This window comes from Rhamphochromis longiceps, linkage group LG6 (assembly GCF_057381845.1).
Source record: "Rhamphochromis longiceps isolate RC_006_pf linkage group LG6, R_longiceps_female_GT1.1, whole genome shotgun sequence".
NCBI classification, from domain to species: Eukaryota; Metazoa; Chordata; class Actinopteri; order Cichliformes; family Cichlidae; genus Rhamphochromis; species Rhamphochromis longiceps.
This window is the reverse complement of record NC_140562.1, coordinates 43428532-43440953: the sequence shown is the minus strand read 5'-3', so window position 1 is coordinate 43440953 and position 12422 is coordinate 43428532. Positions and strand designations below refer to the sequence as shown.

Below are 12422 nucleotides of genomic sequence, written 5' to 3'. Positions count from 1 at the left end.
ATTCACATCATAAACCTTCTTGACACGGCGTCTGCTTCTCACTTTCACAGTGTCAGTGTGAGGCAGCCACCATCTGAGTAAAGAATCACACCTCTGGTTTGTCACCACACAGATCATGCCGGCCGGCTCCTCTTCACATACAGGTCAGCTGTGCTTACTAGTGCTTTATGCTGGAAGTTTCTTTCCATTGAGTTACTGAAAAGGTGACAGATTGCCTTAAAGTGTGCAAAATACCCCAATATGCTGTGAAGGTTAAGCAAATGTATAACATACACAGCAGAGTGCAAACCTCTCGAAATGATAACAAAAAGGAGGCTTAGAGGGAACAGAGATATTTCTAAGTGAGAATTTAAAAGGGTGGGTAACAAATGACAACTCAAAATATAATACACAACTGCAGTGGGATTTAGAGCAGCCTCTGATTAGTCATTTAGATGTCTACTAAACATTTTATTGTCTGTTGGCTTCACAGGCCCAATAACCTAAGCTTATCAAACACAGCTTTCAGGATGAGCCAGCATCCTTTACTGCAGTCTATAAATCCAAGTATTTCTAACAACAAACCGACTGATAGATATTTAACAAGTGAGAGCAGTGAGTCCATATCGCCACTCTGTGCACCGCGGCTGTTCGAGGTGCCAGTTCAGAAACCTGAGGCGGAGAAACGCCATTTCCCCTGCGTGTTTTCCTGCCGCTGAACATACTTGGAAGGATAAGAGCTCGTTAATGCAGAGGTGAGATGAATGGCGGCACTGTGTACGCATGTGCACGGACAGGAGAGAGGGCCAGCGAGGCCCCGCGACCGGCTCGGTACAGCACAAAGGCGGGCTCAGTGCTGCAGCTGTCGCAAAAATGTATCCAGCAGACATCCAGCTGTGGTTCCCGACCTTTTCATCTAATGTACCTCCACAGTCAGCTTCATCATCCATGCCTCCGATGCTCTACTGTACTCGTTTAAACTGGTTTTATACCAGATCTGGACAACTATGATCCAGATCTACATGTCAGTCATTCATTTATTCTACCTGCTACTCTATTAAACAGTGATGTCATTCATTTTTATTTAACCATCACATTTAGCTACTTTGCACTGCTTGCAAACAGTTTAACCATTTGTTATATTTTTATCAACCTATTTTAACTAACATAATAAAGTTAATTAACCAATTTGACCAACTAGAAGAGTTCTTTTTATTTGTAAGGTAAAGACAATAACAAAGAGGAAACTGCAAGGATTAAACAACACCCGCAACAGCGAGTACCTGGCGACAGTGGGAAGGAAACTCCCATTTAAAAGGAAAAAGGTTAGCGAAAAAAGATACACTGTGATTTTATAATAGCAATAGTTTTAAGCTATCATAAAAAGATTAGCTGTAATAGCTATATAATGTTCAGCTTACAGTTATAATAATCACCTACAATGCAACCTAACAATTAAAACTATTTTACATATTTTTAGCAACTTCCACAAAAAGTCCAATCACACAACAATTTAAAATATTGACTCGTTAAGTTTATCTAACAATTTCATTCTAGAATACGTGACGAAGCTGAGCTTGATGCTGTTTTCATAGAGTAATCAATCACGTATCAACCACGTTGCTGCCCAGACACAGACCAACTCTATTTAACTAAGATGCAGTCAATAAACATTACGATTTTTAAAAGAGGATGTTCTGCAGAGTTCAGAAATAAAATAAAGAGAACCTATTTTTACACCGAAACAATGTGTTATGTGAAACCAATCGTGAATACGAGGCTCTCTAAAGGCACGCTCTGCTTACATAAGCCTTTAAAAAAGACTCAAACCCATCTATTCAGTACATATTTTGTATGAAAATCTGGGCATGAAATGGTTTACATATAGATTACAGCCATCATTTAAAGCTATAGCAATACCCTATTTAAACTGTGCAGAATTAGCTTATTTGGCTGAATGGATCAGAGCTCATGACAGTCAGGATCAGTTTCTTCTCTCCATCGCTTACAGTGTTATTGTAAGTCCGCCCCCTTTTGATTTTAATCAGTTGGTAATAAGGAAGTGATGCTAACGAACACGAACTAATGAACTATACCTGCGACATAAGGGAGCCATTTTTGAGATGAGAACTTTGACCTAACCTTCATAGTGTTTTTGCAAAAATTTGATGCTAACGAAACAAACAGAACAGATGCTAAAACAGTGAAGACCAGTGAGAGTCAGAACTGTAAATGCTCAAATTAACTCATTAAAATTTTATTCAAATAGCAAAAATTCACAACAGTCATCTCAAGGTGTTTCCTATTATAATGTAAAGAGAGAGGGAGCGAGTATGTCTGATGCAACAATCAGACATGCATGCTTCCTATTAGGAGACTATTAGCAGGCAACAGGAAGAGTGAGTGAGAGGTCAGGAGACAAACGCAGATCTCTTCCTCCTCACCTGAAGCCTCATCTCCTGAAATCAAGTTCAGGCTCTAAAATTACAACATGCAGCCGTCCTATCTGAGTACAGCTCAAGACAAGCTGGCTATAGCAACAGCAACAGCTAGTCGCGAGCTAACGCTATGCCAGCTAATGTTAGGCCTGAATGTCCGATGTGCTTCGCTGAATTATTGACTCGTATCAGACTCCTTTCACTAGTTTTACACCCTCCAGAGTAAATACGCACGAATGCCTCACACCCGGCATTTTGACAGCTGAGGTAAACAGACTGACATCCTAGACTTACTACAGACGAACGGCCAGAGCGTTGAGGTGACTCAGGAGTAAAAATGTAAGATATTGCAAAAATATTTAACTGAAACTTATAAGTTTTTTTTTTAAATTCCTGAAGTGTTGGTGTTAATAGAATACTTTAAAATATCCAGTGTACAGAAATGGTTTTTTTTCCAATAATAGTAGAATCCATCTGAAGCCATTATGGAGTACAGAGGGTTAACTGTCAAGAAAATGGATGTTACTTAGTTACACCAACTAATTAAGTAGTTACACTAATTAGCAAGTATCTGACTGTGTGTTTCACTCTTACAGTTTTTGCAGGTTTCAACAAGGCTTTCCAGAGTTAGCTGGCTACATAGCACATCACTGTCACATCCAAATATGACCCCTCTGGCAACAAAAACATTCCAACAAGGCTTCAAAATGCAGTAGGGTCCGTCTTTTACATACAGTCTATTACTGAAGCACATGTCCACGTTACAGTCTCACAGAGAACCTTTAAAAACAGACATTATCTATTATCTTTTTGTGTTTGTTTTTACTCTGTAACACAACATAAATTCAGCTTTTCCCTCCATATCGCAGCATTCTGCCAACCTCCGTGATCATAGCTCTCCTGCTCCCCAGTGATAAAAGCTATAGGAGTGTTTTGCAGGTGGTTCGTGGAGAGCAAGCACATCTCAGCTGTGATGTCAGCAATGCAAAGCTACAAAAATATTTAGCGAAGCAGCAGACAAGATAACGTCCTTAAAGTCCTGCATAATGTTACATAACATTTTTAACAATAAAAAGTTTTTCATATTCAGATATCACGTGACCCTTCGAACTGCACTGAGTCCTTCTTACCGAGAGCCTTTCATTCATGATTACAATAATTATGCTTCTTGCATAAGAAAATTAAAAACCAGACACCTTTAAAAATAAGCTTGTACTGGAGTTTAACAATATATATGTCTGTCTTGGTTGTCTTTTTATTTCACATCACAAAGCAGCACAGCAGGCGGGAAAAACACCCTGTTCTTAACTGAGATTATGCAAATTTGCTGCTTGCCTCAGGGACCATTCTGGTGTCGAGTATCATGTGAACATGTCTGCATGTCTGGTGATTAGTTCGCAGAAACCCAACCAAAGGGTTTCCACACAAACGTTTGGTTTAATCTACGACCGGAATGAATTTTAATAGAAACAGAAAGAATTTTTCAGCCATGGTTATATTTCAGAATAACCATGAATGGATAATACTTGGAACTTATTCCAAGATTAGATTATGTTATCACTTTATTTCATGTTTCTGATGATGTTAGTCTAACGCTAACCTATAATACAATTATCGATAGTACCTCATTGCTTTCACATTATTAACAGCATACTGGGACTTTCATTCCTAACATTGTACTATAACTTTTTTTCTCCTGCCCCAAAATGCTCAGTTTCAGACAGTTTTGTTTCTATTCTTGACTCTGACGTCAGAGAGGGGGATATCCCTTAATGATCATGGCAAGCATGTGAGCACAGAAACCACACCCACCTTTCATTCTAATCTCGTGTGTATGAACGGCAGCCAATCAGATGAATGCCTGCTAAAACGGACCCTTCCTTTCAAAGGGGAGGAGCTTAAATGGCTTAGTTCAGACAGGGGATGAACTAAAGGCAGCAGCAAGGTCCACTTTAAGGCAGGTGAGGACTTTGAAATGTGAACCATGCAAATCTATTCTAGCAGAGTTGAAGAAGGAATATGGGGGTAAATGAGCAGAAAAAGGCACGTTAAATGTTTTCCAACTGTTCAGCCCCAATTACACAATACTCAGATAATACTCGTGACCATTACCTGGTTGTTGCTTACATGATAGAAATCACCTCTTTATTATCAAACTCTTACAATATTACCAAGCTAACCCACAGTGCTACCATTTGTGTATCGGGTACACCGTGTGCAAAACCTGCATTTAAACTAACCACCTTCTTCTGAGGGTGCCCAACATGCAAGGCTTTTCTTTGCAAATTAGGTACTTATTGGGTTACTAAAACACATTTAAACCACCGGTTTCACCGAATAATTGGATTATGAGAATGTGAAATGGACCCCAAAGCAAAATATCACCTTGCTGCTTCTTTCAATTTCAGTTAATTTCAGGTTTTCCTGTCCATTGAGCCAACTTCTCCCCTACACACCAGCCAGTGAGTGCTCCGATTACTGAGTTGTGATTTAAAGAAAGATTGATTAATACGCTTGCAGTGCTTTTAATGGTGAACCACAGTTAGGTCTGACATCATATGGACATGGATGTCATCTTATTTCAAAGATAACAACTGTGACGGTGACACACTCGGCTTCAACAACTGTCCTATAAGCAGACCAGTATAACTTCAAGGCCACTAACCATCACAGCTCCATTCATCACAGTACAGGAGAGACAGCAAAGGGCCGAGTGAGAGTTCACTCCTCCTCCCACATCTCCAGTTCAAGCTTGATGCCGCAGGAATGAAAGAAAAGCATTCAGTAACTTCCAGGCCACCCGACCATGCGTTCCTAATGTTTTAGAGCGCCGATGTGAGGAGTCTGAAGATCCCTGTGGGCGTATGTGACTAACTCACTTTCATAAAATATGTAAATTAGCAGTTTTCAGTCAAGCTTTTAACTAAAACAGCAAACTAAAGCATATCGACTGGTGTACGTCTAAGCTATGGCTCCAATAAAGGGGAATACGGAAGGTCAGCATAAAGCTGGATGGCTCAAAGTACTGGGGCTGAAGCGATGGCACGTTCATGCTAAAAATAAATATAGAGCAAGTGTAATTCAAAAGTTTCAAATCTGGATTTTAGAAAAAAAAAAATCAAAATTCTGGTTCCTGGAAAAAAAAATGTTGCCCATGACGCAGTTTACATGAAAGGGTGTAAAACAAACCCACACCCCTGACTGGTCACAAACACTAGATTCTCTATTTTGGTTGTAGCAAATCATTGAATTTAGGCCTTTTAATTAATATACAAACAAATCTGAATGGGAGGGTTTGTTGGAGTAAAGGTCACAGAAACATTTAAAGCTTAGAAATATAGTGTTGAAAATCAGCTGGAATCACTTGCAGGGGTTAGTAAATCCATCCATGTCTCTATGTCGAATTCTACTTTAGTAAACATCAAACTGCCTTAACAGTGCTTATCTTTGAGGTAACACAGAGCTGCTATTGTAGCTTTTGGTTGATGATTGTACTATCCAATTTTAACCCAACACTGCAGGGAGCAGATGCTGCTCCACGGAAAAGAAGCAAGACTTGTACGGAGTGAGACGAGCCAGTGGCTCAGAAACAGCTTTTGTAGAAACTGAGAAAACTTATTGTCCCATTAGTTAGCCAGCTACAAGCATGATAATTCAAACCCCGTGTCAAAAATCAAGGTTCACACCAAATCCAGCCCTTTGCAAATTTTGACCAATTTTGGTTTTTAATTAAATTTGGCCCTAGTTGTAGCTGTGGTCTGCAGAGTGATTCTTTCACCGTGTGCGAGCTGCACTAAATGGACAGCTGAAAAACTGCTCAACTTGCAGCTAGCTCGATTTGCATCAAAATGAAAAGGTGATGCTGAGACAACTTTACTGGGTGGAAACAAAGACCTCTGTACCTTTATTTCCACAAGACAATTCCTGTGTTAAAAGAGCATAACTTGCATTGTTGCCAGCAGAGATATGGAGGCTTTTCCAGGGAACTGAGCTTCTGTTCACTGTGAACTAAAGACAGGCATGCAGTTACAGCAACATGCTTCTGTGGGCTCAATCTTAAAGTTTTGGTAATGTTAATTTTTTACGTGCAGCCGACTCCATGTCAGAAGGCAGATCTTTGCAGGCCAAATAACCCATATTGTATCTGCACACAGTCACCAGGGTGCAGTGTCAAAAATGTGTGGAACAGCTTGTAATATAAGCATTCTTGTTAATTTAATGCTGTTCCTGGTCATTTACCTGAGCCCCATGCCTGAGAGATAACAGATCATAATATACGAAGAACGTCTTCTTCTTAAGCCAAAAACATTTACAACTGTCTGTTGAAATCACAGTTTGTGCTTTAAATTGTACTTTTTTCTGACCACTGACATTTTTTCCACAGTTCTGCCTCCTGGTGGTGGGCTCAGTCGTCTTTACCTTTTCTGTTCAAACCAACTCTTCAGCCAGTCAGTATTCGACGTGTGGATAAGACGGATGCAATGTCTTTGTTGGACTGTGCACATGTCCATCTCCATAGCCTCAGTGGTTCAAATCTCATATCCTTCTAACCTCTGCACTGCCAAAAAGCTACACAAAGAAAAGCCAATCAAATGGAGAAGATGGCTGCTCCTCCCTAACCCTGGTTCTGCTGGAAGCGTCATCCTGTTAAAATGGAGATCTTCTTCCCCACAGCCTCCAAGCGCTGCTCATCTCCTTATCTGATCATTGTGGTTTTCTCTAGTATTAGGTATTAAGAGCTTTACCTTACAGAGTAAAGCACCTTGAGATGACTGGTTTTGTGAACCAGCTCTAAGTAAAACTGAACTGGACTAATCAGAGGTTTTAAAAACATATATCCGAATGTTTTCTACAACTAGTTAGGTGGTTATAAACATCACACGCAGTCGATCATACGAGTCCAAGGCCAACAGCTTCTTTGTTTGCTCCTCCAGTACAATGGCAGCTAATTCATGCAGCACTGTGAAAGGAGGCAGCACATCAAATGAAAAGATAGAGACACACTTAAATATATAAAACCCAAAAATGTCATTCAGGCACATCTGTAACTCATTTAGTTATAGATGTGTCAGACCTGTCTTCATAAATATTATGGGAAATCTGTTTTTTTGGTTTAAATTTTCAGTTGAGCTTCATCTCTATACGCCACTTAAAACGTCTTTCCTGATGTCATTTCCCTCTTTTCTTTTCTTGTTTTTTGTCACATGTATACAGTTACAGTGCTGGATGCTCATATTAAATATGGCCAAAGTTTCACATCAATAGATCAGCATATGCTGAACAGAGAGGAGCTGAAAAAGCAAAGTTAAACAAAAGATAAGTTGGGTTTTTTGAACTGGGAATCATGTGAACCTCCAGTTGAGCCTCGGAACAAGAACATGATGCTGGAAATGAGCAGAATGCGTCCTCTTTAACCAACATGCTGCTGTATTGTAACTGAACAGTATTTATTAACAGGACCAACTCTGCAATGAGAAAAGGATCCGATTTCCATTTCTGCCATTCCATTCCATCACCGCGCACGACACATGAAATTTCGATTTCACTGTCTAGGAAATTTTAAAACCGTTTTCAGTCAGCGAGTGTAATTTCTTATAAAAGAATGCGACATGAAAGGTGCCACCGCAGACCACAGCCTACACACGACACCAAGGGGAAAATCCTATGTGCTCATGAAGAATGCAGTTTGAAAGAGTAGCTTTAATGATGACTCAGAAAGAAAAGTGAACACTTGAGCTGTTTGCGTTGTGTGTAAACAGCTTCTGTCCTCCCTTTGCAACCCCTCCCCTTAGTGTACACACAACACACACACCAAAGAAAAAAAATGGTGCTTTGCAGTCAGCATGTGTCTCGACTTCCTTCCTCCCTCTCAGGAACAGTTATCACGCCACAACAACAAACAATCGCACGCGGGAAATTAAATACAGCTGGTTGAGAAGCGAAGAAAGGCGCACAGCACGGCTGAAGATGTCCTAACCGCCGGGACCCTGAGATCCGGGTTTAACAGCACACATGAAACTCATAAACGCAAAAGTGACCTGTTAGTCTCACACTGAAGCTGCTTCATGTGCAAAAGCTGTGAATCTGGCGCATGTCAGCCATCACATATCAAAAGTGCCCCAAACTGAATCAAGCTTTCTAACTGCAAACCCTCCCGCAGGGACCATCAACAGGTGTGCATCCTCGCATCACACAACTCCGTACGCATATCATAACGTGAACTTACACAAACGCGTGGTAGATGAACGCCCAGGCTCTCGGTCTTTCCAGCACGTTGTACAGGTAGTTCTGAAGCCGCCGGTAGCGCACGTTTCTCCGGCCGCTCTGGGTGCTGTATAAGAGTGGCTTCCCCAGCAGGCTGAGCCGGGCTCCCTGCTTCCCCCTCGCGTTGTCGGACCCGGCAGCACCTGCGGCGCCGGGGGCCGACAGCAAGCCGTCTCCTGCGTTGTTCATCATCTTTCCGCCGGACTCCACATCCTTCAAGCCGTAGCCTTCGGTACGGTGCCCCGGCGAGGTCCTCATCCAGAGCCCGGTGCCGCCTTCGTCTCCGCTGTGGTTCCGGGGCATGGCATCACCAAAGCGGGCGTCAAGTGAGCGCAGGTCTTTTCAAGCATGCGTCTCCCGGCGCCGGTAGTCCCGCCGTGCACGAACAACAAACTGCACGTGCGACGGGCACCCCACCAGAAGCCGAGCTGGGAGTGAGAGCAGCGCGCGGCGCACCGTGTGCCGTCACTCCTCTGACCGCCCTCTTTCTCGCTCCGCGTTTACACAACGGCTCCCGCGCGTGAAGGTATCCACGCCGCGTGTCCTGTGCTGGCTCGCACCAAAATCACAAGTTACAGATGTCACGAGGAGAGACGTCTCTCGCTTCACCGCCTGTTGCTTCCACGCACGCCTCTGCGTCCACGTGCACAGGCGCATCAGAGCTGCCCTCGCGCGACGGCTTTATCTTTATCACACTTTGTCGTCGCTGTGGCGATTGTGTCTCACTTTTACATGCTGTTTAAAGAAAGAAGCGTCCACTCTGAGTTGTTTTGTCTTCGCGCGCCAGGACAGCAGACATGCAAATGAGGAACCGTCGTAATTCGATTTCCTGAAGAAGTTCAAAATTACACCCGGTTGTTGGTTTTTTAAAAGTCTATCAGGTAACACGGGTTCTGCAGAATTTTCCACTTTCTGTGCTGGAAAAGTAACCGCAGAGGAAGGCGCAGTGAACATCTGCAGAAAGTATTACGATTCTTTATTCTTTATTACACGTTTTTATGGTTTGTCTGATCACTCTGATCACACTGGCACAGTAAAAGCCTTTGAGTGTCACCCTTTTCTTTTCAAAGCTGCTCTGTCATCTGCTGTCCTGCTGTCACCGCAACCACGTGGCACCAGAGACGCATAATTTCTCGGCCGAAGTGCATTTTGAACCTGTCACGCCGTCTGTTGTGTATCTGTCTCGGTGCTGCACTGACATAACAGCCCGACATAAACTCAGAGACGATTCTAAACTGCGGGGGTCCTGAGGCTGAATGGAATCAACCCGGCCTGTTGTTTCCTTTGTGTCACTGCAGCCACGCTGAACACTGCTTTGGTTAGAAAATGTCATGTCAGTTACGCCTCGTGTGTGAACTTCCTCTTCTGTTCACAGTCACACAGGCTGAATATTCTTATAAGCTGGCCCCACCGTGAGTCCAAGAAGAGGCCCCCCCTCAGGAAACAGAGGAGAGAAACGGGGAATAGAAAGGGGGAGCATATTTCTCCTATATTGGTTTCCATTTATTGGCTCCCTGTTAAATCCAGACTTGAATTCAAAATCTTGCTCCTCACATACAAGAATAATCAAGCCCTATCTTACTGTATCACCCCATTAGAGCACTTCGCTCTGGCACTGCAGGCTTACTTGTTGTTCCTAGAGTATTTAAAAGTAGAATGGGAGGCAGAGCCTTCAGTTTTCAGGCCCCTCTTCTGTGGAACCAGCTTCCAGTTTGGATTTGGAAGACAGACACTATCTCTAATGATAAGATTAGGCTTAAAACTTTCTTTTTTGCTAAAGCATATAGTTAGGGCTGAATCAGGTGACTCCCAAATCCCCCCTTAGTTATGCTGCAATAGCTGTAGGCTGCCGGGGGATTCCCATGATGCAAACAGTAATTCTTCTTTACACCTCTCTGCATTAATCTCTGACTCTCTTCCACAGCATGTCTTTTGTTCTGTCTTCCTCTGTCACCCCAACCAGTTGCAGCAGATGCGACCGTCTCCCACGTTGTTCTCTCCCTGAGCCTGGTTCTGCTGGAGGTTTCTTCCTGTTAAAAGGTAATTTTTCCTCCCACTGTCGCCAAAGTTCTTGCTCATGGGGGGTCATATGATTGTTGTGTTTCTCTCTGTATGTATTATTCTAAGGTCTACCCTACCATATAAAGCGCCTTGATGCGAGTGTTGTTGTGATTTGGTGCTGTGTCAATAAAATTGAATTGAATGAAATTTCTCAATATGAATGAGGTGTGAGTGTGTGTGTGCCAGTGGTAGGCGTCAGTCCCATCACAATTTAAGAAGGTCAGGGAGCACCAAAGTGCATCTTCTGCTGTTTTTGATCCATTGATTCTGCAGGAGCTGCTTTATCACCCTCAGAGCTCAACTCTGCTCTGTATTCCTACAAAACTACTCCATCTACTGGTGCATCGGGCAGTCTTTCTCAGTGATGGAAGAGTGGCACCAGCAGATTCCAGACACAACATCAGAAGAGTGCAGTCCTGGGAATGATGATTATGAAGCATTATGAAACAAGCGGCACTGAAAACGGCTTCATTTTGAGCTGCAAATGATTCTGGTTCTCATTCAGTTTGACATTTAAAAATAAAATTCGCATGAAGCTGTTTGCTCAGATGAGTTTCAGCTTACCGTTCCCATCTTCATGTTTCCTGGCACAAAAACCCCAAAGGGTGGGCATATATAAACTGGTTTAAATTAGAACAACCAATTTAATTAAGGGCTCAATGTTTTTAAAGTCTGAAATGTTTAGTTTTAACTAGAGATGGACCGATCCGATATTACGTATCGGTATCGGTCCGATACTGACCTAAATTACTGGATCGGATATCGGAGAAAAATAAAAAATGTAATCCGATCCATTAAATATCACGAAAGCACCTCACAAAACTTGCAACACGCCGTAACTCGCCTCAGAACGTTAGCACGTCGGAGCAGTATGCATCACGTGATAGAGCGGCTGTGGCATGCGGGACCTGTCGGTGGTCTGGATAGCATGTGGAGCTTCGCTAGCAACCCGGCATTTCATCTCCGACAAAGTTATCCCCGAGAGAAGTAAAGCAAGTGTGTAAGTCCATCTCTGAATGTAAAGCATTCCTGCGTTAAGCTTAACAAGCGACTGCCTCTTCTTGCTGCTACTTCAATCATGAAACTGCTTAACGATCAGCTGATCGGCTTTTCTGTGCGAGTCTGTGTCTCTAGTTTGTTTTTGGCCCACTTTGCACCAGAAAGAGGAAACCAGCGGCTGAACAACAGCAGCACGTTTAAGCTTGATCAGCTGTTGTTAGAATTTATTTAATATTACTTTCTACACCAGGATCTCTTTCTATGTAGCTGACGCTGGTAACTGTGCAGGGGCGCATCTAGCAAAGTTTAGCCAGGGGGGCCGATAGGGCATTAACAGGGAAAAGGGGGCACAAAGACATACTTTTCTTTCTTATTCTCATTTAAAATGTCTAGCTTTTAATAAATAATTATCTGACAGCCAAAGTTTTAATTTGATGCAAAATGAATAGAAGTCCATTACTGTATATAGTAACTATTAAGTCTAATATATATACCCTAGTAAGCTATAGTACTTTTTCCTTTGTGAAGGTACCATCTGTGCAGTCTGCAATTTTGTTGAAGAAAGATGTTGAATCTATTTAATATTTCTTGAAAAATAATTGATTTCTGTGCATTTTTTTTTCCACACTGCATCAAATTAAGGTTGATTACGTCGATTAAGCATCATGAGGTGGAGCGTGA

General features: G+C 42.4%; 1 protein-coding gene across 11 annotated transcripts in view; it reads right to left on the bottom strand.

The window, feature by feature from the left end:
* kcnq5b (potassium voltage-gated channel, KQT-like subfamily, member 5b) overlaps window positions 1-9808 on the bottom strand; it is a 142244-nt gene extending 132436 nt beyond the window's left edge. For 2 of the 11 annotated variants that reach the window (XM_085410910.1, XM_085410900.1), the window contains exon 1: window positions 8644-9803. In XM_085410910.1, the coding sequence (XP_085267036.1) occupies window positions 8644-8984 (341 nt within the window). In that variant the 5' untranslated portion in view covers window positions 8985-9803. Of the gene's footprint in view, window positions 1-8643 lie in introns of all 11 variants that reach the window. The other 9 variants (XM_085410903.1, XM_085410904.1, XM_085410911.1 and 6 more) reach the window with 8 other exon arrangements.
* Window positions 9809-12422: the final 2614 nt, after the last annotated feature.